At 38.3% G+C, this 23,896-nt stretch overlaps 2 protein-coding genes across 4 annotated transcripts in view; both read right to left on the bottom strand.

Moving 5' to 3' along the window:
- Positions 1–29: 29 nt before the first annotated feature.
- Positions 30–18,755, bottom strand: LOC101158730 (MAGUK p55 subfamily member 3). 2 transcript variants are annotated; one of them, XM_011487995.3, is made up of 20 exons: positions 18,558–18,755; positions 12,433–12,582; positions 11,834–11,952; positions 11,604–11,681; positions 11,392–11,472; positions 10,922–11,059; positions 9,088–9,169; positions 8,614–8,699; positions 8,445–8,519; positions 7,572–7,768; positions 7,410–7,474; positions 6,904–6,921; positions 6,525–6,566; positions 4,129–4,194; positions 2,564–2,716; positions 2,381–2,461; positions 2,186–2,279; positions 1,988–2,096; positions 1,669–1,788; positions 30–406 (listed from the first exon to the last, which is right to left on the bottom strand). In XM_011487995.3, exons 2-20 carry the CDS (start codon positions 12,467–12,469, stop codon positions 227–229), a joined length of 1,821 nt encoding a protein of 606 aa, XP_011486297.1. In that variant the 5' UTR covers positions 12,470–12,582; positions 18,558–18,755; the 3' UTR covers positions 30–226. The 2 variants fall into 2 exon arrangements, with proteins under 2 accessions (XP_011486297.1, XP_004080301.1); XM_004080253.4 differs by lacking the exon at positions 4,129–4,194 and having other exon boundaries at positions 18,558–18,753.
- Positions 18,756–20,170: 1,415 nt separating this feature from the next.
- LOC101165597 (low-density lipoprotein receptor-related protein 2) overlaps positions 20,171–23,896 on the bottom strand; it is a 36,444-nt gene continuing 32,718 nt past the window's right edge. The window contains exons 73-81 of one of the 2 annotated variants that reach the window (XM_011487994.3): positions 22,459–22,546; positions 22,313–22,377; positions 22,050–22,203; positions 21,807–21,870; positions 21,278–21,409; positions 21,011–21,091; positions 20,851–20,928; positions 20,679–20,735; positions 20,171–20,552 (exon numbers count right to left, since the gene is read on the bottom strand). In XM_011487994.3, coding sequence (XP_011486296.1) covers positions 20,514–20,552; positions 20,679–20,735; positions 20,851–20,928; positions 21,011–21,091; positions 21,278–21,409; positions 21,807–21,870; positions 22,050–22,203; positions 22,313–22,377; positions 22,459–22,546 — 758 coding nt within the window. In that variant the 3' untranslated portion in view covers positions 20,171–20,513. Of the gene's footprint in view, positions 20,553–20,678; positions 20,736–20,850; positions 20,938–21,010; positions 21,092–21,277; positions 21,410–21,806; positions 21,871–22,049; positions 22,204–22,312; positions 22,378–22,458; positions 22,547–23,896 lie in introns of both variants that reach the window. The other variant, XM_011487993.3, reaches the window with a different exon arrangement.

The raw sequence follows: 23,896 nt of genomic DNA, 5'->3' as shown, positions 1-23,896 counted from the left end.
TGAGGAATTGGCTTTAAAAGTAGTCAAACTTAGATGTGCATGTGTATTTATTGTATGGCACTTGACATCCACAGGCCTCTAACACAACACAGAGCCGTTACATTACATATAGACACCGGCACAGTATCTGCTGTGATCATGTTTTGGTCGCTCTTTTGGAATGATGGCACCGCTCAGCTGATGACGTGAAAAAATTACTGGAACGGAGGTTTTCAACCTCCTGCTGCTATCGCCTCACCCAGCTCACAGGAACCCACTGTGGGTCCGTCTGAGCTCTTTCCAGGGCTCTCTGGAGTTCTGCCACAGCACTGCTTAGATCTTCTTTCACCAAGACATAGTCCACCCAGTGACCGTAGCACTCCTCCATCCGCTCCGCAGACTGGCTCATTTCCACAAGATCCTCCTCCTAATGAAAGACGACGTGACAGACACTGGTGACAACTGTCTGAAAGCACTTTTCCACATCTTTGGTTATAATACTAGGGGTGTCCTGATCAGATGTTGCTCAGTCAATTAATGTTGAGAATCTTCAAAAAAAAAAACAAGAAGATTGTCCCTTATTTTTATGAGCTATCATTTTAAAAGATATACTTTAATTATCCTGAAGGAAATTGTTGGGTCTGTTGATCCCACACACAAGATAAGACACCAGACTAAAATGTTAAAACTAAATAAAAAGTTGTTAAAACAATTCATAGGAGATCAAAAAAAAGGTTTCAATAACAGAAAACTTAAATATGTATGACAGCACTGTCATTCTCCCAAAAGTAGAGCCTGATTGTTCTCAAGTTGTTTCAACAATCAAGCAAAAACAGTGCATCAACCAACTAGGAATAAGAGTTGACTAGTAACTAGTAAAAGTAGTTGATTAGTCACAGGAAAAAGTTTGGTGACTAAGTATCATCAGAACTATTGAACATTTCTGATCCGATGTGATTCATTAATAATAATGAATAATAATAATTAAAAATTCTTCAATTGTTATAAACTACTTTCTTCCACAATTATATTTGCCACATGAATCTGTTGAGTATTCATGACTAGATTATCTAAGTGTCTTTGTTTTGTTGTTTCTGAGGGATTTTGGATTTTTTCTAAACCTTTTTTTTTTAGGTAGGGGGAACACCTAAGATAGCACAAGAGTTAAAAGAAATCTATTTTTAGATGCCTTAGTAGGTCTTTGTTTATGTTAGGACAAATCAATAGAGACGCTTGATGTCAGTTTTAAACAGAGTTATTGAGCCCAGAAGTCCATATTTGTGAATATTTTGCTAACTTTACTGGACAGTTTTTTGTGCGTCTCTCTCAAACTGCTGTTATTTAAATGTTGTGATCCACTTTAAATGTTGGGATCCAGTGTTGTGATCCATTCATGATGTGCAGACTTTTACTAGAGCCTTTGTTTGTAATAATAAGCTTGAAATACTTTGCACTGGTTAAAATAATACTAAAATAAATATTCAATCGCTGAACAGAATACAATATCCGATTAAGTGTTACTACGTGATCAGGCCCGATTTCTGATCATGTGATCGGATCACAAATTCTACAGTGGTACCGAGGTGACGTGATATATCATGCTAGCCTCAGAACAGCACTGAGGAGATCGTTTAAAAATGTTTCAACAGCACGGATCAAGGTAAGTGGGGTTTGAGTCATGTGACTCACCGTCAGCCCCACGCTCAGGGAGGAGGAGGAACCGAAGCTTTTCCCTTGACCGTCATGGATTCGAGGCCTCACAAAGATCACGTATGGTTTAAATTCAGCAGTTCGAAGAGTTTTCAGAGCCTGGATGTAAAGACGCAGACGTTATTACATCCCTTTGACAACAGACTTGAACATTTAGGAACAATTAAAGTCTCAGCAGATCACTCAAATCAAACACCTGGTAATTTTCAGGATTTGCAACATCACACATTTGTGACACGTCTGATGTCGTGTCCATGGAAACGAACAGGTTTACTGATCTGCAGGGTCAGTGACTAACCTCCGGCTGCACATCCAGCAGGCAGACTTTATTCTGATTCAAAACTCTGTTGATGGATTCCAAACTGGTTCCGTAAAGATTGTCCTTATATTCCCCATATTCTATAAACCTATAGAAACAACAGAACCGGTTAGTGCTCAGTGATTTCATTTGAAACATTTGGACCTTTTTTTCTTTTTTGCAGCTTAATGGACTCACTTTCTGTTCTGAATATCTGCTTCAAAAGCTGCTTTGCTGATGAAGTGGTACTCCACTCCCTCTCTCTCGTAACTCCTTCTGGTTCGTGTGGTGTCTTTAGAAAACAGGCAGAAAAGGAGCAGAAACTGTCGATCTGCTCTTATAATGCTTTGAAAGGTGGTAATACAGCGGAGAAATCGATCTAAAAGGACTTACGTGGTACAGCCAAACCGTACCGACGGGGATTCTCAGCAATCACCTTCTGCTTGAGCTCATTGATCCGAGCCCCTAAAGAGCCTGTGACAGCACAAAGAACAGGACAAATGCAGAAAAAGCAGATGAGGCTCTGCTGCGACCTCGTTTTCCCTGCAGGTTTTAAGAATCAAAAGGTGATCCTACCTATCAGCACTATAAGACGGGGCCTCTCACTGGGACGCGGGACATACTGCGTGACCTCCTCATAAATGAGGAACTCCGTGTGTTTGGGATCTGCAGCTTCTGCAGGCGCGCTCTGACGTTCTTTCTTCAGCCGGAAACTTCTGCGCAGACTGGCTGTGGTCAATATGACAACAGAAGAACAGGTGATGTCAGCTGACAGGACAATGTGTTGGACTTCAGTTGTGATCTTAAAACTAGTTGTAGAATCTTACTGATCTGGATTTTAGATATTTGTGCCAAATAAACTTCCACATGTTTTCTGTTAAGAAAAAATGTCTTATTTAGTTTCAAAGTCTTGAAATTTGTTATTTTACATGCAAATATAATAAGAAAAAAAAAGCTAGCATGCAAGATTTAAGAACATGTCTTTATTTTAGATTTTACATGTGGCTTGGATGTCAATTTTATTTCCAAACATTTGACAGCATGTCAACTTGTTATAACCACAAATATCACAAATACATGCAAGTAAGTTCAGGGCCAAATTCACTACATGTATAAAAGGACACCAAAGACGTCTAATTCCTCCTTTCAGTGTCGTTGGGGGATGCTGGAATCTTATTCCATGTACATACATAGCTTGGGGCCAATTTGCTCCACAAATAATTTGTAAATTGAATACATAGAGTTGACAAGTAATTTTGTTTTTATTCCTTTTTTCTTGAAACAAAAAATGCATTATTTTGCAACAGGCGGTTTAAATATTTATTTTCTGAATTTTGTAGAAAAAACATTTTATTCAAACTAGTTTTTAGGATAAAGGAGATTATTTTAGTCTATTGATTAAAATAAGGGTTTTGCCTACTTCCAAATATTTATTAAGGCTTAGACATTATTTTCTTAAAATCTGGTGAAATTCACTAGCTGAACATGCAAACATTCTGACCCGTTTCTGGTAAATTTCTACTAAAAACAAGCATTTTTTTCCCCCATTATTAAGATAGTAGTTTTTTGCAGTGTAAATAAGGTTGTTTAAGGTCCCACTCCGTTCATCTTTTGATTCATTTTAAAATTGTTCCCAGTGGTCTTTTAATTATGATTATGTCGTTTTTAGGCAAAAATCAACAAACCTGTGGTGTTTTGTAGAACAGTTTCTGCAGAGCGGCAGTACCCCCCCCCCCCCCCCCCCTACAATCACCCATAACTGAGAGCTTTCTGTTTACACTCTCTCGCTACGTAACAAGAGCGATCTTTTTCCAACTGTATTTCATCATCTGCTCCTGATTCTCAACGGTTTGAATGAAGCTCAGGAACATAATTTAGACAAGATTAATTGTCTTCATTTATGTCCTCCATCAAGAGAAAAATGCCACAAAAACATGTAAAAAAAAACATTTCAGTTAAAGACAAACAGACATGTTCATCTTTAACTGAAATGCAGGAGGAACAACAGCTGCCATTTTTTAATTCTAATAACTCATTTGAACCTAATTATCAAATAAAACCAGGCTGCTATCAATATAGATTTGAACCTTCACATTAAACACCACAAACAGACTCAACACCATTAAAACCAGTAAAAGTACCTGAGTAAGATTCCCATAAGAAAGCATGGCCACAGAAGGCAGGGGCTGTCTTACTCTTGGGAGAAACTAAAGCTCATATTAGAGAAGTTTTTCCAGCCATCAATACAATAGGAAGCTTGGAAGCCATGCATGCCGTGTCTGCTTGCTCAAATACAAAGCCAGCACAGTTGGCATGAAACGTGAGCGTGATGCCAGTGGGAAGCCAAAAGGTGCCACAAAGACGCTGAAGCATGGGACAGAGAAACCAGCTGGTTCCACCATATTCTAACCAACTGGTGTGGTGTTGGAATGATTCATCTCACATTGAATGAATCAGGGACTGATTCATCCGAGGAAAGGTCGAGAAGCTGCGCTGCTGCTGTCAATCTACTGAGGGATAAAGTGGTGTTTACCAAACGATGACATGTTCCTTCCAGCATTTGCTGCTAAATGACACCTTCAGTCAGAAATGTGCTTCTGTGCAGGAACGATAATCAAAGGGATTTAGGCGTTTCCACGATTGCAGACAATCTTGTCTTTTAGAGACACCGGGAACATCAGACAAATCTGGAGAATGTACCTGTTAATATTTTAAAGTAACAGTAAAATAAGACGAACATTTGTGTTTGTAGATACGCCATTTTTGATTTTGGTGCACATAAATCTTTTTGTATTTTTGTTGTTTTTAACTGCAAAAGAGCTTTGAGCTGAAACACATGAAAAGCAGTTTTCCTTTTAAATTAATAAAGCTTGATTAATTAATTGATTACTAAAGTTAATGAATGAATGTGTGCAGGACTTAAAAACTATTTTAGAGAGCTTTATTTGAATATCTTCTATAATTTGTTCTTTTGCAGTTTAATTTGGAGCCATTTCATCTGAATACTAATATACTGATGAGATGAGATAAAAAGTATTGAACAGAACCCCAGTACTCTTTCACATATGACTTATTTTCATAAACACTATTGCAACAAATAAAAATAAAGAGGTGCTAATGCAACTTAAATCTGCCAAAATTGACATATGAAATAATTAAAAATCAGCAACTTATGTAGACCTGAGTAAGAAATAAAATAGGAATAAGAATTTTAAAGTGTTCTCTTCTGCAAGAACCCGGGTTATTTAAACAAGGAACCACCTAGAATCACAGAACTCTGTCTGACGCACACAGGTTAGCGCTTAAAAAGCTGTCTACACGTATGTGCGTGAGGTTCTTGAATCCATCTGTCATTCTTTAACAGCAAACCCTAATCAGAATTTTTAAAACAGAGCTTATATTTGAATTTGCTTCAGTCAAAGTCGAATGCAAACACATCAACAAAACAAGAGACAAACCGTTTTTTTCAAAAGCTGAAAAAAGCGGATGTGTTTCTGAATGATTTGGTCCAGGGCTCTTCAACCTTCAGCATAAATTTCCTTTATGTTTTTGTGGCCATTAAACCATTCATTTATAAAGAGTGTTTTTTAACTATTTAAAGTAATTTATAGTGTTACATTTCTGTTACTTTTTACAGCAGCACATACAAGTTCCTTTCAAAATAAAATGCATCCCGCTGCTGTAGATGTGCATTAAGAATGAGTTTAAACGTACGCTATTCCAATTCTAAACCACTATGAAAATAGATCAAACCTTTCTCCATAATTTTGGTCAGTTATTTTGCATGTGTGCAATTTGAAGGAAGGTTAAAGCTCTCAATGTCTCTTCAATTAGTGTAATGCCAGCAGCGGTTGAAACAGAAAAGTTTTACTCATGTAAGACCAGATTAGTTTAAATATCTAAAAATAAATGACAAAACTTAACTAACAAACCTATTATCTGTTCAAATTGTTTGTAATATTTTTTCTCTGGAGCTTCAGGTTGCAGACCTCTGGTTTAGTCTAAAACAGGGATGCCCAAGTCCAGCCTCCTGGGCTGTTGTCCTATATATTTTCCAACCATCTGCCATTGTAGCTCCTTATTGGCTAAACACACCTGATCCAGGTAATCAATAGCAGATAAGGCAGGGTTTCTGGAAAACTAGCAGGAGGCCGGCCCTCTAGGCCTGGATTTGGGCACCCCCAGTCTAAAACATCACTGCTTAAAGAAAAGAAAAAACACAATTACACATTTTACCACAGGGAATATTTCAAGAAATTTAATTGAATTTATATATATATATATATTTGTAAGAATCTTATAATGTCCATCAGTAACAGCTCCTTTAGGATTATTGACCTGGTTTTCTTCAGTTTGTTTTAAAAAGGTGTTGGGGTGAATCTTCATCTACATCAACTAGAATATAAAATGTAAAAGTTGTTTTAATTTGAAAAGATGGCATAAGCCAAGTAAGAAACAGCTAAATGTCAGAATGCGTCTTCCAAAAGAGAGCCTGCATGCACACACAGACTGGAAGACGGGGGTTTGTGTTCCTCACCTACATCTTTTCCATTCAGAGCAGCTTTACTCTCACAGTCTTCTATGGAATGACACACAGGGAGAGAAGACAAAGTAAGACATGAAGTCCAATTCCAAAAGAAAAGCTTTAAAATGACCAAACCGGTAAAACAACCAGAATAGGATTATATTAATTCCTATCTGCAACTTCAGTCTTGAAAACAAGGGACAGTGGCACAGAGATGCAAAAAGCAAAACTATATTTAAAAAAAAATATGTAGCCAACATTTTTTGCGAATACCATCTGAAATGTTTCATGATTTTTGTAGAATGTATTGTTATGATATGTCAGTTTTCTGGACATTGCTGAGTTTTTCCCCACAAAGGATAGAACATTTTTACAGGACTGGTTGACCTACCTCTCTCACTGTGATCATCTGAGTTAGCAAAGTAAGAACAACAAACAACATTAATGTTTCTAAAAGGACAAATGCACACAAACATGACACAAAGACCCACTCCGATCATCCTTTGAGTCATTATAAAACCGTTCAAACTGATGCTATTTTTAGCCCCCCCCCCCCCCCCCCCCCCCCCCCCCAAAAAAAAAATGGATGGATCAGATATGCAACTATTTATCATCCTGCCATCATAGAATTGGGTCTGCAGAGGAGAGATTTAGGAGAAATTCCTCTACAAACTTGCTTCTTACAATATTTGGTAGATTCTATGAGTTCCAGAGCGAACATTTATATTGGATCACAAATTCATTCATTTTCAGAGATTAACTTAATCTCCTTTTATAATCTTGCTCCCTGCATCTCCTTGCGTGGATGAGATTTGACCCACAATACAAGCCATTTGTTGTCAGACGGTTGCTCATTTGGGAGGAAAGTTGGAGTCGGTTGAGTTCAACAGCACTCACACAGAGGAGCTTTTAGGGGGGCGGCGGCAGGGAGGGACCCCATTTTCATACGGTATCTCAAACGTCTGCAGGAAAACACACATTTTTTTTAATCAATCAATAAATAAACAATATGGCTAAATTTATGTTTCAATGGTGAGCATTTTATGACGGGACCATTACCTCTCCTGAAACTGCGTAGAGGGGATGAGGCCAGCACGCAGGTTACAGTCGCCCACCCTCTTGGCCTGCCACCAGGTGGCGTCCTCCTGGCAAACTACCTGAAGAATGTTCCTCTTCCTAAAAGGAAGCCCAGCCTCTTGGCATGGAGTAGCCTTGTCTTCATAAGGCGTATAATCAAACAGAGCCCGGAGGAAGACCTGGAGTGAAGTCAAATGTTCAGTTTTTCATTTTGTCACATCATTCAGAAAAAACAAAAAAAGTAGTTTAGCATTTCTAGTAAAAAAACAAACAACAAACAAAGGACGAATATCGTGTTTCACAGAGAGACGTGGAGGGGATTATAAGCGGTTACTTTAGTTTCACAGATAAGGAAATCCTAAGTCTTGTAGCGAGTCATCGTTGTTTTATTGTAAGTATAATGATTTTTAAAAGAACTTGGAGGACACTGGGCCTTTTCAAAGATTTGTGACCCACAAGTAGAGGATTTCTGGTGGATGCACCGTTTACGTCATCGGCAGTTTAGTTCTGGAGGTCCAAAAACATGACGGCACATGGATTCCTATAATAAATTAAAACCTTATGGATTTAGTGGGCACAGAATGGGGATGTTAAAATAAAATATGTCCAACACAAGAGGCCCTCAGCTCTCATCTGTTTGCCTAGCTGTTGGACAGGACAAGTTAAAAAAAAAAAAAAATAAAAAAAAAAAATAATAAAAAGAATGGGGATGGACGCTTAAACAAGTAACTAGCCTATATGTTTTTTTTTATAAAATTTAGATTTTTTCTCCTCAAATTATTTATTTTAAAACTCCATTGCAGTTCTGATCTTTAATTTATTCAGTTTTTAAAAAAAAGAAAAAAAGTTCTTTACCTTGCTCTCCCTCAGTTTGTCCTCATCTGTAACAGCTGGAATGATCTTCAGCGTGATGGAGCCCTGGGACTGAGACTAGCCAGACAACAACAAATCACCATGATGTTTTAAAAACAGCACCCACACAACGCTCATCAACATCTCTCATGCTAAGGACTTTAGTCTTTACCAGAATGTGACTAATCTCATCCGGCCTTTTGTGCGTTATCAAGTGTCCATTGACCTCTCGAAGCTCATCTCCAACATTCACCAGACCTAAGGAAAACAAAACCAAAAACTAGTTCCTATTATGTGTGATGAAAATGTCTGTTCAGGTTTAGAAATGACAGAATCCCAGTTGGCACAAATGCTACAGTGTCTCCAAGGCAACCACTGCAAGTAAACCTTGTTAAAAATCTCAAAATATGAAATCTCGTGGCTCTAATCTCAAGGATTTGATGTCTGTTGACAGTTCAAGGGTCAGGCAGTGTAATCTGCTCTCTTCTTTGTGCAGCTGTACTGCATGGATGGAACTTTAACATACAGGAGAAATGCTTACTTGTTCTTTGCATTTATTTCACTCGATAAAATATCTTCCGTGCATATTTCTACATAGCAAAGACTTTCCTAAAAGTCCATCATAATCATTGAACTACAAACTCACCACTGCGGTCGGCTGCACCCCCCCTCATGATTCTGGCAACAATTACAGCCCCGGTTGCCTCATCTTTGCGAATAGTTGCTCCCTGCAGAACCAAAAAAGGCAACAAGTTACATTTCCATATCTCGCTCATTCTGCATTAAAGCAAACCTCTGAAGGTCAGGATCAAAGGCTCTACAAAGTGGTGACCTGCTGACATTTGCTTGAAAGATGAGAAACTCGGCACCGTCTGTATCACAGAAGGTTTTGTTATCTGGTCATCCAACGTGCGTTTTGATCGTGTTCAGATGCTGATGCTTGCTTGGTTGGATAGCAGCAAATTTAAGTTTGTAGACGGATCAAAAAGGAAAACCCAGAGACACTGAGAGGGCACCGAGCAATTTTTACAAAAGAGGCTTCTCCGAGTATTATGCTGCGGAATAAAAGATTATGAATCATACATAAGGCATTCAAATGATGACACACAAACAACTTAAACATGGCTCTAACCATCATAAAAACAACAGTCCTTTGAAATGCAACAGCTAAACACTAGCACAACTAAACGTGAAGTGAATCTTCACGAAAAGTAATACCAACTACATAATAGTGATCTTCTTTGAGAATTATAAACTTGTAGTATCCTTAGAGGCCAGCAAATCCACATCAATGAATTCAAATGGAGATGCATTGCAGACAGAAAGAATAGAGCATTTTGGGCACACACACCTTCACCCTGTGATGTAGCTTCGTCACACTTAAATGCTTTTGGAAAAAATTGGCATATTTTTTCATTTTTTGAAACACAAGTTCAAGCACCATTCAGGCCCTGGAGCCATTGCAAAAGTACTGAGACTGGATAAAATCCAAACGGTACCCAACCCTATGCACGGTCTGTACAACTGGCAAAAAGAATGGGGAAAATCCCATCAGTGGCTACACAAAGCTGGACTAAAAGAAAGCAGAGATGAACTACTAACGGCAGCAAAGCAGCAGTACGAGATCAATAGCAACCAAGATCTAGAACAGGGGGGTCAAACTCATTTTCACTGAGGGCCACATCAGCATAGTGGCTGTCCTCAAAGGGCCAGATATAACTTATACATGTAACTAAATGTGATAAAAAATAAATGTAACTACTCCTTAATGTTAAATTACTCATTTATTTATTATAACTTTTTAAAGGGACAATTACAGTTGCATAGAAAACATGTTTTCTTGTTATTCTTGCATACATCCTATTAAATTTGATTCTGTCAGATAGGTTATATGGACAGTGTTTAAGTCCTAATGTATAGTTGCCCAATCCGATATTTCAAGTCTGATTCCCTCTAGATATGAATAAATACACACCAATTTTTACTTTTTATTTTAAGAAACCTTTATGCTCTCGGGGGCCACATAAAATGACATGGCGGGTCACATTTGGCCCAAGGGCCTCGAGTTTGACACATGTGATGTAGAACAACAGGCAGGACTCCTGATGCTACTGAGAGAAACCAGCACAAAAGACGCTAGGAGGCAGGGAATACATGGAACGCCATAACCAAGTGGCTGGCATAATGCACAAAAACAATTACAATACAAAAAAAAAATTGAACTCTAAAATTCAAAACTCTTTTCTATACACACACTGATCATTGAACCGAAAAAATTTGACCCAAGTTAGCCCTGAAGTTGATTCATTTTTGCTCCCTGGGATTATAGTGTTTAGAAAAATACCCCCCCCCCACACGCGCACGCACTTTTTTAAAACAACACTTCATTAGTTTCAACAAACCAATCATTGATTTTTGCAGCTCAAAAGAAAAGCAAACAGCTGATGGCAAGATAAGTCAATATCCTATCAGTGACTCACCAGTGGCTCTTTATTCTTAACAAGGCGCACGATCTTCACCGACTCCTCCTCGATGTCGTCGTCCAGATCCTCTGGCAGTGGTGGAAGAACTGGGTCAAATTTCTTCTGAGCCACGATGTCATGGGCCGACAGCACCGCCTTCATCAGCCAATCGTAAACCAATACAACACAAAGGTCGAGCCAATCAAGAAACAATGAATAAGTGTTTGGTTTACATGGGGCTCAAAATTTGAGTAAAATATTCCTGATTTAAAAAGAAAAAGGAATTTACTGCCATTTTTTCCACTGAAGCAACATAAAAATCTATTGAAGAGAGTGAACTACATGCAGAGAAAGTGTGTGGACAGCTTTGAATGTGTTATACAACTCCTGATCAACAGGCTTCCGGGAAGCAAGTTAGACGAGGAATAAGGAGATTTTCTAGAATTTATTTACATTTCTATGCATAAAAAGGACAAAAACTCAGCAACCTTCAGATGTGGGGTGCTCAGGAGGTGAAGGAGTTCTCGCTCGTCATCCTCCAGCGGTCCGTTCTGAAGCTCCTCTACCAACTGATGAACAACATCACAAAAGTTACCTCCTGAAATGATCTCATAGAGCCACCCCCTCAAGGAGAGAATTTCTGGGAAATGGGTTTAAATTCAAAGAATTAAAGATGGAATTGAAATAGGATTGCACCTACGTCCTCTGCCAGACAGGAGGCACTGTGCAAGACTGGGGTGGGGCTGTACTTCACATAGTGATTCAGTCTCTCATGGATCTGAGTTCATAAACAAATAAGCAGGAAATATTATTATTGTTGATCATTGTTGCTTTTAAACAATAATTTTGGCTACTAGTTTTCTTGTTAATGTTTTTTTTATGATTTGTTTTTGCCAGAAACACTGATATGTTTGCATTCAAGTCCCCTACCTTCATCAGGTAACCAAGACTTTTCTCGCTGAAAACATCTTTGAGAAAGACCAGGTCTTCCTTGTGGTTGGCATCCGGGTGAAGCTGAGATGTGAGCAGGGCCAGGGACTCGTGAAGACCTAAAAACCAACAACATCTCATGAGTTTAGGGGTTTTAACTTCACTGCACTCCCCAACCCGGTGCCTTGGGTCAGCGTCTCCTGGGTCCCAGAGGAAGCTTTGTGCAATCTGTGCACTGAAGCTGTTGAATGCGTTACCACTGAGCGTCCAGCAGGCATTCTCACTGGCCATTTTTATAGAAAATGCCCCAAAACTCATTTTTAGAGGCAGGTTTAGCATAAGACTCTGCTCTGCTGGTTTGATTGTATTTTACTTTCCCTTTTGTTTTTAATCACTTTTAATTTACATTTTATTATTTAAGATTTTAATTGTTTTAGCCTTTTATTTGTTGTTTTTAAATGTGCCTTGTCTGACTTGTTAAGGCACCATGTAAAAAAAGATGATTTGATGTCTGGTAACGTCTCGTTTGATGGATCAGGAAATGGCTGCAGAAATGGATCAACTGTAACACACCAAGCTTCAGATGTGTTTGCATCTACCTGTGCTTGTTGACAGAATGGGCATGTCTTCAGTCATTCAGCAGAGTAAGAAGACGGAGAACAAAAGGGAGAGGAGGCGAAGCCGCTGGACTGTGACCAATTCTCTCCGGGTTTATTGGGTTCCCCACGTCTGGATGATCCCAAACAAAACTGAAGATAAAAACAAAATGACATCCTATTGAGACTGCTGAAGAATAAGTACATGCATAGTTAATTCAAAGATTATTTCTGTTTCATAGCTGACCAAATTAATGACCCAAAACAGAAACTTCCAGATAGTTTGCGGTCAGTGGGAAATTTAAAAACTGCTGCATTTGCTGTGCTTTGGGGATTTTTCAGTGTTTCTTTTCCTAATAAAGACCCACTCCCTAAATGCCACTTAAAGAGCTTCGTAAGCTAGTGGGAGAGTGAAGAAACTATGTCCTAGAAAGCGACAGTTTTTTACATTTTGGTTAAAAACTGTGTCATAATTAAACGACCACTGGAAACGCTTTAAACTGTTCAAAGTTCATTTGACCTTTTTTCTTTGTTCATGTTGGATGGCAGCAATTAACAGCAGCCGAAATAATTAATACAAAATGAAACTGAAAGAATTTGAAAGAAAAGAAAAGCTCCAAATTCAGACCCTATGGGTTCTCCAGGGTTAAACTGATATCAATATTGATCACTTTTGCCATTGAACCAACACTACTGCAACACACTATCCCCATTTCAGCTGATTAGGGGTTTCTTTTAAAGAAAAACAGCTGATAAACTATATCCCAATTTTTCTTAACGAGAAACTTTTTTCTTTTACAATACATTAGTCAATATGTGCACACAAACATAAAAACAACAGGGAACAACAACCAAAAAGGTTCAACATTTTCATATGTGAAGACTAAAATCCTTTGCCACAACCAAACCAGTCATTTGCAGTTCCACCATTTCTTTCAGCTAATCATCACTTCAGGCACCTTTCCTCTCACTATGGCAGAAAAGCTGTAATTAGTGTTGGTTAAATCCGTCCAAAGATCTCTGCGCCTCGACATTTCTCATTTATTGAACATTGCTGCCCTGTCACCCCCCCCCCCCCCTTTCTCCTATGCATTCAAACAAGTTGATTTCCCTCACTTTAAAGTTCATATGACTTAAACAGTTTATGGAAGATATTTTCCTTTTGATCTTGATTTTTGGTCTCACATTATCGTTTGATATGAGCCCTTTTAAGTTGTCAACAAATCTATTGAACGATTTATTACATTGACTGAGAACAAAGTGTGCAATTCTCCCAACGGTCCATGGTCGTTCATCTCATAAGAGTGTCACTTTTGTACCAAAGAGAGCTTTGAACCCTTCAAAAGGCGGCTGGGTAGCTCGGTTGGTAAGGTGGGAAGCCTCCATGCAGGAAACCAGGGTTCGATTCCCGGAGGGGAAAGAGCAATCATACTGGGGGCAATTACCATATCAATGGTGAGCAATTAACATCACCCAGTGAGGGTCCTTAGGCAAGACCCTTAACGCTACCACTTCACGAGCGCGGTTGACAGCTGACCACTCCCCAAGGGGATGGGTCAAATGCAGAGAAAGAATTTTCCTTCATGGGATAAAATACAGTGTATAAAAAAAACCAAAAAACTTTTGCGATGGTTGTTTTTAAATTATCGATGATGCAACCATGAAGCTACGTTCACACCGGCCTCGGTAACGCGTTTTCAAGGTACCACTTCCAATAAAAGGTCTTCCTGAACACGCGTATATGCCCATTTTTGGCCTTTACTTTCAAAACCTGCAACCATTGAACTCAACTTGAAAGTTAAACCAGGTTGAACTTTGTCCAATCAGAGACTCTGATTTGATAGTGATGTATGGGTAGCTTCCTTTTTAATTCACAGAAGTGCCAACCGTTTGAAAATTGATCTTGGAGGAGAAATGAATAATTGCAGTTTTTCCTGGATGGAATTCTTTGACACCAAGTCTTATATATACCCGAATAGAGCCATGAAAAAAAAAAGCCTGGAGCAAGACTTGCCAGATTTTTACAGCTTTGACCTTTCACACCAAGCCTCTTCTAACTAACATGTGCTAATATAGGATAGAGACAGCCCAGTGGGAACACTATCAAGCTAAAAGCGCGTTCAAGAACCCTTGTTCAGCACGTTCTTGAATCAGTGGATCAAGGGAGTGTAAAATTTGATAACTGTTAATCGTGCAGTTTTACTCGCATATAAAATATTTTGGCTTATTGAGTGTTTTAATCTTATATATTTTTCAAGAGAGTTACACTTCGAGGCCCTCAACCAAACCCCTTAGCTGTCGGTGTGCACGCTCGGACGCCCTCTGTACACTCACTGTCCAATGCCTTAGTTACATGACAGTACGGGGGTTGACCCACACGGGTCCTGCACATATGGCCAGGGTGTCCAGGATCGTAGAAGGTCGTAGACAGGTGATGTCTTATCTTAAAGTGTGTCTTGCAGTTGTGGGCCACCTGCATACCTGTACAGATCGATGTTTTCTCTGCTTTGAGTCCAAGAAGACGACAGCAAAGTAGAAGATTTCAGATTTCATCAGCTCAGTTCATGATTCCATTTAGAGGAAACACATTTCCAATACCCACCAACGGCGTGTTTGGAAGACGTTTAAGAAAAGTCCAAATACATGCTTTGAATATGGGAAATATTTTTAAAAAAATGCGCGTTGTGTCTTACAGAAACAACTTCTTGAATGTTTTTACTAATTTAAAGACAAGTTGTGTCTGTTAGACATTCACCAAGAAAGACTTTCACAGGTACAGAATTAAAAACCAATTTTTTGTCAGTTTGTTCTCAAATTCTCTCCTGGGATTAACGATTAAATAAAAGGACATTTCTACTCTGACTGTACATGCATTTGCAAAATTCAGTCACATTTTACACGGTTTATAAATGTGAACCAGCTACTAAAACCATTTATGAGGTCATTTTAATGGCGAAAAATCTATATTATTATATAAAGCTATGAAATAAAATAAAAAGATGGAGGTTAAAAACTTTAACACAATCAAAACCTTTTGCAAAAACTGCAGAAATGTACATTTTTAGTTTAAAAGCATTAATATAAAAAGCATCTTAATGATAAACTACTACCTAAGACAAATTTGGGTCTTTATGCTCTTAAAAAAAACAAATTCCAAAAATACCGTTTGGTGTTTGCAGCATTTTGAAAATGTATTTTCTTATCATTTATGACATATTCAGCTTCAGTTTCCACAAAGCAAAACAATGAAGCCCACTTGACCCAAGGAACAAATCAAATAACCTCTTTTTTATTGTTCAAACGTTTTTAATGGAAGAATTTGTGATCATCCAGTTGCATCTCCCTCCTCCTCCTCCTGCTCCACTGCTGCCGCCGAGTAAATCCACTGACTGCATGTTGACAGATTGTTGTCACCAGTGATTACAAGCCATCTGTGTCAAACCACTGCCGAGTGTCACGAGACCTTTAACCTCCATCTATCGCTGACTCTCAGCCTAACACTTAAAGGTCTTGTGCTCCGACACTGAGCTGCAGCTTTGCAACAAGTAAAAACTCACAATTCAGTCATTTCACACATGATGACCAAGGCTGAGAATCACAGTTTAGTTCACTGGAAGACGAACACCACAACTTATTGAGCATATTCAGAAAAATACACCATCAGAGGACGATACGTCCATATGCTGATCCAGCTGGAAAGAAAAAGTTCCACAAGAGGTGATGGAATAAAATAACTACATTTGAAAACCATGTTATCATAAAAAACAAAGAGAAAAAGAGACACAGAATGTCATAAATCGGTAAGTTTAACACGAGCTGGTTCAGGTGTTTTTGCAACCACAGAGCAAAGAAGCAAAAACAAACTCATGTTTGTGGTGAACCCTCTGAAAACTGAAAACCCCTTCTGGATTTCAGAAATAGACTCAAAACAGTTTACAAGAGGACAGAAAAAGTCCCACAAAGTGATTCAGACAAAAATAGAAGCTGTCATGGCCGACTTATAGCGCAGCGTAATCTTTTCCAGCAACAACTTTCCTTCCTTTTTTTAATTTTACATCTTACGTTTTTATAATTTTGCAGCACAATTTAACAAAAACACACATTAAAAAAAGGACCCACAAGCACTTTCATGAGGCATGTAAGGCCTTATTCAATTTCTTTTTTATAAATAAATTTTTTTTTTATTAGAATAAAAAAAGAATATAGGAAATGTTAAAAATCTTGCCAGAAAACTATATTTTTATAATTCATAAAATTCCATGAACCAAAATAAATAATTTTTTACACTTTATGTAAACATGATGCATATTTGCTGAATAATCTTTACTTGAAAAAAAAAAGTTCAAAAAGTCCAAACTCTGGATTTAAAGTGTCTAGAGGATCTTACAATCGTGAAGAGGTCATTTATTTTTTAAATTATTCCAGTTGCGTTTTCCTGTCTAAATAAGTTTTTTTTTTTTATTATTTGTGTGTTTCTGATAAAACCAGCAGGGAATAAACGTTTGGAGCTTTTGTCGTCTTTTAGCAGAATAAAGACAGGAAGAACCAGTATTTTGGTATTTTTCTTTTTGCAAGATCCGCATTTATTCTCAATCAATACTTGGAAAGAAAACAAGAAAAAGGACATGCAAGCTAAGTTGAGCATGAAATAAAGCATGAATTCACTTTTTCAAATAAACATCTTTCAAAGTAAAAGAAATAAACTTAATGAATAACATCTTTCTCCATCTACAGCCCCCTTCTATCTAACTTCCCTTTTAATCCAAACACCCTGACGCGTAAATCTTTTTTTTCTCTCCAGTTACTTTAATTTTACTCTGCCCATATGGCCGTTTCACTTGACCTATGATCAGATTTCTAATCTTTATATTCAAAGAACTACAGAAAGTTCAGTTTGATCTTTTTGAAGTTGATTAATAGAAGTGCATTCTAAAGGATGTGCGGGATTACTAGATATATGAACAATCAACTGTGTTCTAAAGACACATAAATATTAAATACCCAACTTTAGCCCCAAGGGAAATTCATGTCGTCAAACTAAGCATTGGTACATCCTTCAGTGAATCCCAACAGTGCAAAAAGAAAAAAAAGAAAAGAAAAAAAGAGCTTGACCTCCTGTCTATGTCCTCCTCGCCCACACGCACAAAACCATGCGTGCAGGCCTCCTGTTTGCCAGACTCATTCGCGTTTGGATGGGTCTCAAGAGGGAGACGGAGGGGCGGGGTCGCCAATATGCTGCTGATGCCATCTGCCCACCCCGCCACATGCATACCAACTCCATCCACCACCTAGGATGCCATCCACACCGTTTAACAGATTCCACTCCCATATCCACAAATTGGCGGATGCATATTGTGTATGTACATTTCATGGCTACACACATTGCCATCTTTAAAAAAAAAAACAAAAAGAGGGGAAGTCTGTTAAAACCTTGCCTGTGCATTCCTTCTTTAAAAGCTTAAAGTGTTCTTTTTTTTGGTTAAAAATGACCTTTAAATGATAGCACTTCTCTTGAAATAAAGAGGAAATTGTGTTGTTTTGTGTAAGCCTTCTGATGATATGTGAAGTTCAATGTTTAAAACAGGTTGCAGACCAAAATAAAACAAAAATACTAAAATGATTTTTTTAAATAGTTTAACTCAATAAATAATAAAAAGTAAATGTTTTTCTACACTTCAGTCTTTGTTTTAGTATCTTTGACCAAATCTTTGAGTCCAATTGACAGCTAGTAGTGCCAGTAAGTCCCTTTAGAACGTATTTATTTGCACTGACAGTCTCTGTTTATTTTATTTTTGAAAATAATTTTCAATCGATTCTTTTTGCCACGTGAGACCGTTTAAAACTATGAAACCCACCAGAGCTGCCCTAATCATCACCTGGACTGCCGCCAGTCAATCACACACACAGGTGTTAGACATTCCCCCATTAATCAAACAGCATTTTTTTAATGCCTTCCTGTGTGACAAATGCTGTTCAGAGTCAATAGGAAAAACAATTTAGAATTTTAAAACTCTCCAATTGTTTAATTATATTGTATGTGTTTGGGAAATAAAGGAATTTCTTTTGTCTCGTGTTTTTAGACGCACGCGCTGAAACGGTGAGTTACAGCCCCCTGAATGCATCATTACCTTGTTGAGGCTCCGCTCCGCGTGCGTCCCTCTCAGTTCGTCTTTGTCTGGACTCGTCACCGTTCGCCACAGCAGTCTGGCCCCTCTTTGTGCTTCCTCCTTCTCCCCTCTCCCTGTCTCCAGCCGACTGACACACATTAGCGTTTGATTCCTGCCCCCTCCAGCCTCTTAGCCTCCCCTTCCCCCTCCGCCAGCCAGTTTCATGTCGCCTTCGCCAGTCTCCTCCTGATGCCTTCAGGTACTCCTGGTAAACTTAGCACTTTTCCCAGATGCGCTTCTAAAACTGCATAAAGGGTTGATTTAAGTCGTAATGCTACTATATTGTTTAATTTAATATTGCATAATGGTGCAGCTGTTCAAATGTAATGTAAATTTAAAAAAACATTAGCTTTTCTTTGGCTCTATCTTTTTTTATTGCACATTTTGCACTTTCAATGAAAATAATGTTTTTAGCGTTTACAAGTACTTCTGTGGCTCTGGTAATGTTACACTGGGGTTTTGAGGGGCTGTAAGCTAGCGGGAGAGCATGTAAATAGTTGGATGATGGGGAAAGGGGGAAGGCTTACTCCCCGCCTACAGTCAAATGTAACTCAGAGGTGAATTTCTAATGAACTCCTGCTGCTCTGCAGAAACTGTCGTAGAAAAAAAGTTTTTTTTTTGCACCTAAAAATGGCTTAATCAAACTTAAAAGACCATTGGGGAACTATTTTAAAAAAGATCAAAAGATTATTGGATGGAGACTTTTAAACTATATTTTCTCATTTCTTGAAGCTGTTTGAGCCAATTTATCGAATCATTCAATCTTAATTTTTATTTCATGTGGCTGATTTCCTTCTTGAATTCAAAGATCTGATCACACAGAAATTAATGATTGTTTTACTAAATCCTGCCTCATAACATATCTGATTTTTTTCTATTATCTATACCACTGATGTTTTCCTGAAAGAAAAATATCATGCAGCCCTAAATGCACAGACTACTTGTTCAAGGTTTCTAATGTGATTGACCACCACTGCTGTTACACTGTAATGTAATGATGCTTTTCCTGCTTTGAATTGTTTCACCTTTCCATCATGGGAATTTCACTTTTAGTTTTTTCTGACAGTCCCTGAAGGCAGCACCATTGGCACATGCTGTGAGATGCAAGCCTCTTTAGTCTCTGAGATCCCTCCATCTCCTACTGAGCTGTACTACGTCGGTATCTTGTGGGGAAAACAGCAATTTGAAAGCTGACTGAGATTCAGCATGAGCCCAAAGCCACATCAGTAGCTCCCCTCCATCCCTCCCAGCCCCCCCTCTCTGCCGGTGGTGCTCCTCTTCCACTAAATCTCTCCGTTCACTTGCTCCTTCATCATTTGTGTGTCTGCTCATGCGGCTGGACCATAGACTCTCACCAGCAGAGACCTTGATGCGTTCAGACAGAACACGAGTCCCTGTTGTTGCTCAGATATCTTTTTTACATTGTGAGTGGTTGAATGAATGGTTAAAGAATTTTGTGTTGGTCAGATGAAGACAAACATTTCCATTTAATCTTTATATAAAAACGTAAAACAGTTTACCAACTCAGAAAATAACTGTGTTAGGCTCCAGGCAGATTAACGACAGTAGACAAAACATGATAATGGTTTTCTTTAAGAAGAATTTACAAAAAATTTACAATAAGGTACAAACTGAATTATAAATTGAGGTTCACACATTTTCATTGACTTTAATGCATTAAGAATAAACAGTATATCAAATCAAGATTATAATTTATTTATTTTTACAACACAATCCATACAAAGCTCTAGGTTACATCTCAAAGTGTCAGAATACTGCATTTTCCTGTACTACAAAGTGTTTTGGTTAATTTAGGTTCAGTTTTGTGAATCCCTTCATCGAGTTTAACAGGATCCTGTAAAAAAAATGAATGAGTCAGTGTGATGGCTCTGTCTAAATCCTGGTGTACCGGTCCCATCAAATGTCTGAATCAGAACGGTGAGCATCTTCAGATTCCTGTAACACCATGACAATAAATACAAATAAATGTACAGCAGATATATGGAGACGTTATGAAACATTTGAGATTTAAAAAAAAACTGTTTTAGGACTTTACGTGTGTAATTTTATGCCTTAACTCACCTTATACAGGGGGTTTTGAAAAGATGCTAACTTTCCACCTTCAACAACCTTTATTTCCTGGTTAAAAAGCAAAAGTTTCATTAAGAAATATGTGCAAACTATAAATAAAGAAAAAGGTATCTTTTAAGTAAAAAGAAACAGTTTCAACATTAATATGTATCTCCATGGTTACCTGTGAGGCTGGTGTTGCAGGCGGAGTAGTAGTGACGCCTTCAAAGGCTAAACCACGTGCTCGGTTCTCTGAAACATCCTGAAAATTCTACAAGATCACTAAATATCTACTATCTAAGACATTTCAATCAAAGTGTTTTGTCAAACTTGCAGAAACCAACCTGGCTGGATTTTGCTGCATTTAGGGTCGGATCATCCACAGGTGGAGCCTCCTCCACATATAGAGGATTGTTAATGTTGTCCTAATTAATTAAAAAATAGGATTTAGAAACTCTAGGTAATATTTGCATTTGTGCAGAAAATGTACAGATTAAATCTATTTTTGCATTGTGAGGGTTTACATGGGTAAATATACTAGGAATGTTGCTCTGAGGGAGAATGTAAGCAGCATTGAGGGTTAAAGCAAGCAGAAATTCCTGCCTATTCACCTTGTTTGTGTCCGGAGGAGCCGAGTTGCTTCCCGGGATGCTGTTGGAGGCCGGGGGTTCTTCTGCCTCATATGCAGGGTTCTCAAAGCTCTTTGTCACGGGGTCAACAGTCCACACTGACGTACAGGGAACCTGATGTCAGGTAAAAATTCACAGGTAAGAAGATGCATGAAACACACAAATGACGGAATGAACAGAAGTCTCTACTAAAAAGTGGGCTTTCTTTAGATTGACTTGGCTTAACTGCAAAATTTATAAAACACAAATCTGGAACTTAATCTGGAAAAATCAACTCCTGTTTTTTCAGATTTGCACATAACCAAATGAAGATTAGGAGTCACACATTTTCATTAAAACACTCCATTCTAATCCTAAACAAAATAAATATTTCAAAATAAAGGTTAACTAATGACTCATCACTATCCCAGATAATAAAAATCTAATTAACCTGGGTTAGTTAATCCTGCCTCATAGTCCCAGGTCAAAATGTGTGTAAATATGTCTTTGGAACTAAAACATTACAACTGACCGCCTCAGAGTTCTCCAGTGTTTCACTGTCTTCTGTTTGCAAACCATTTCCAGTGACTCCATTCCTGAAAATTATCAACACATTAAGTTTTACAGGGAAAATCACTGACATAAACCCATTTTACAATGATCAAATGTGTGTGAAGTCAGTTTCTTCTGTGACTTTGTTCCAAAGAATGAATTGGTCTCGGACATGTTATTTAGAAATGAACATTTGTACTGTTTTTAATATTATCCGTCTCACCTGAGGCCAGAGAATTTAGGCATTTGTGGCATACTGGGCATGCTGGGTAAGTTGCTCCGCAGTCTCTCCACAAGGTTTGACTTCCGCCTGGCAGCAAAGACCAGAGCAACCAACAGGGCCACAACCAGTATGGTCACCCCGATGGCAATTCCAACTGCCATAGGGAGGATCATGCAATGATTAGAGCAAAAAATAGTGACGGGAAGATACCATTTGACCATTTTTTGTTCTGAAAAAGTCTCTGTAGTTAAAATAAGACGTACTGGATGAGGCGATTGTGTTAAAGACGTTAGTCTGACAGAACTCTCCCTGCCACTCTGGAGTACATCTGTGAAAGAAAATGGAAAAAAGAAGTGAAACTTGAGCAATTAAAAGGATTGCACCACTTAAGGAGGAAAACACTTCTTACATGCATAAAGCCTTGTTGTCATCAAAGTAGCAGGTGCCGCCATTTTGACACAAACATGGCGGAGGCATGGTGGGCGGTGGTTCAAACCCTAGAAAATCACGCAATCAAAATGTTAATTTTTTTTTAAATGTTCAAAGTAGGACCAATTTTTCCTTCATCCTTTGTATTTATAAAAAAAATTCTGCAAAAGACAAAGCACATTTTGAATACACCAAATGTTGTCTACCACAAGTAATTTAAGGAATGTTGCTTTTGTGAAGCAAGTCCCCTTAGAATTAAAATTTTCTTCAAAAGATGTGCAGCATGATTTAAAATTGAGACAAGATTTTTTAAAATTTTTCCCTGATCTGTGCCTGTGAGGTCTTGTACATCTAAATGGGTTACTGACAGTTCTACTTTCCCTTTTGGTTGTCCTCAAACAAAGCCATTGACTGTATAGAGAACTGGACTGAGTGACCCCTCCTCCCTGGGTTCCTGATAGGAAGTACTCGCTGGTCCCAAAAATACAATGGCTATGTCCGAATTCCCACCCTAATCATTAATTACTAATAAACTATATAGTGCAGGACTATCTAGCGCACTGGATTTTAAAAGCCTTTCGGACGCCGAGCTCACTACTTTTTTTTTTAAAACTAAATATGACGTCACAGATTTCAGGAAGTGAAAATCTGATATAAGTGTTCTGCAACAACTATTTATGAATCCACTGTGTTCTGATGATGAAAGAGATGATGGCTTATTAAAAAATACATTTAAATATGTAATTTTTGTAAAAATTGTTCAAACCCAATGCATTGTGATCTATTTTCGCAAATCTAATGTGCATCATTGATGCACACTGGTTTGTCGAAAATCGCAGGGTACCGGATTTTGGAGTTGTAGACTCGGACAGCACTACAATATGGCGAACGCACTACATAGTGCACTCTATAGTGAGCAGTGAAGGAATTCGTACATAGCCAAAATTCCATAGACTTCTATTGAGAAATACACAGCTACTACCTTGTCATCCTGTTTGTCAGAATACCTACTCTTGCTCTGGTACCTTTTTTTTTTAGCATGTTCTTGCTAATCCTAGTTTTTTTCATAATATTTTTGCTGTTGCACAAGATATTCAAGTTATAAACTGACCAATCAGATGTCTCAATAAAAGTGGGTGGCCTCGCAAAACGTTTGACATGTTCTTCTTAGCCCACTTTCAGCGAAAGGCGTGTGGCCTTCTAACAAGCGCACTCCTGATTGGAGAGAGCGGTTGGGATGAAAATATAGACTAAGACCGACACGGACCAATCACAGCTTACTGAGGACGTCTGTTTTCAGCATGGCGACATATTGCGGATAAATGGCGACTTCATTGGAAAGATGGATTTCATTGGAAATAACTACATTTGGTAGAAAAGTAAGTCCTTTTCTATGAGTGACGTCTCACTCGCTCAGT

The sequence above is a fragment of the Oryzias latipes genome, chromosome 19 (assembly GCF_002234675.1).
Source record: "Oryzias latipes chromosome 19, ASM223467v1".
Classification (NCBI taxonomy): Eukaryota; Metazoa; Chordata; class Actinopteri; order Beloniformes; family Adrianichthyidae; genus Oryzias; species Oryzias latipes.
The sequence above is the reverse complement of the archived record's forward strand: the minus strand, read 5'-3'. Positions and strand labels throughout refer to the sequence as shown.

Excerpts from the sequence above, each read along its gene's own strand:
- LOC101158730 (XM_011487995.3), bottom strand. The coding sequence starts at position 12,469 with ATGACTGAAGACATGCCCATTCTGTCAACAAGCACAG. Across the intron at positions 11,953-12,432 it reads CATTCTGTCAACAAGCACAG|GTCTTCACGAGTCCCTGGCC; the intron begins GTAGATGCAAAC and ends GTTGGTTTTTAG. Across the intron at positions 8,520-8,613 it reads ATGAGATTAGTCACATTCTG|TCTCAGTCCCAGGGCTCCAT; the intron begins GTAAAGACTAAA and ends TTGTCTGGCTAG.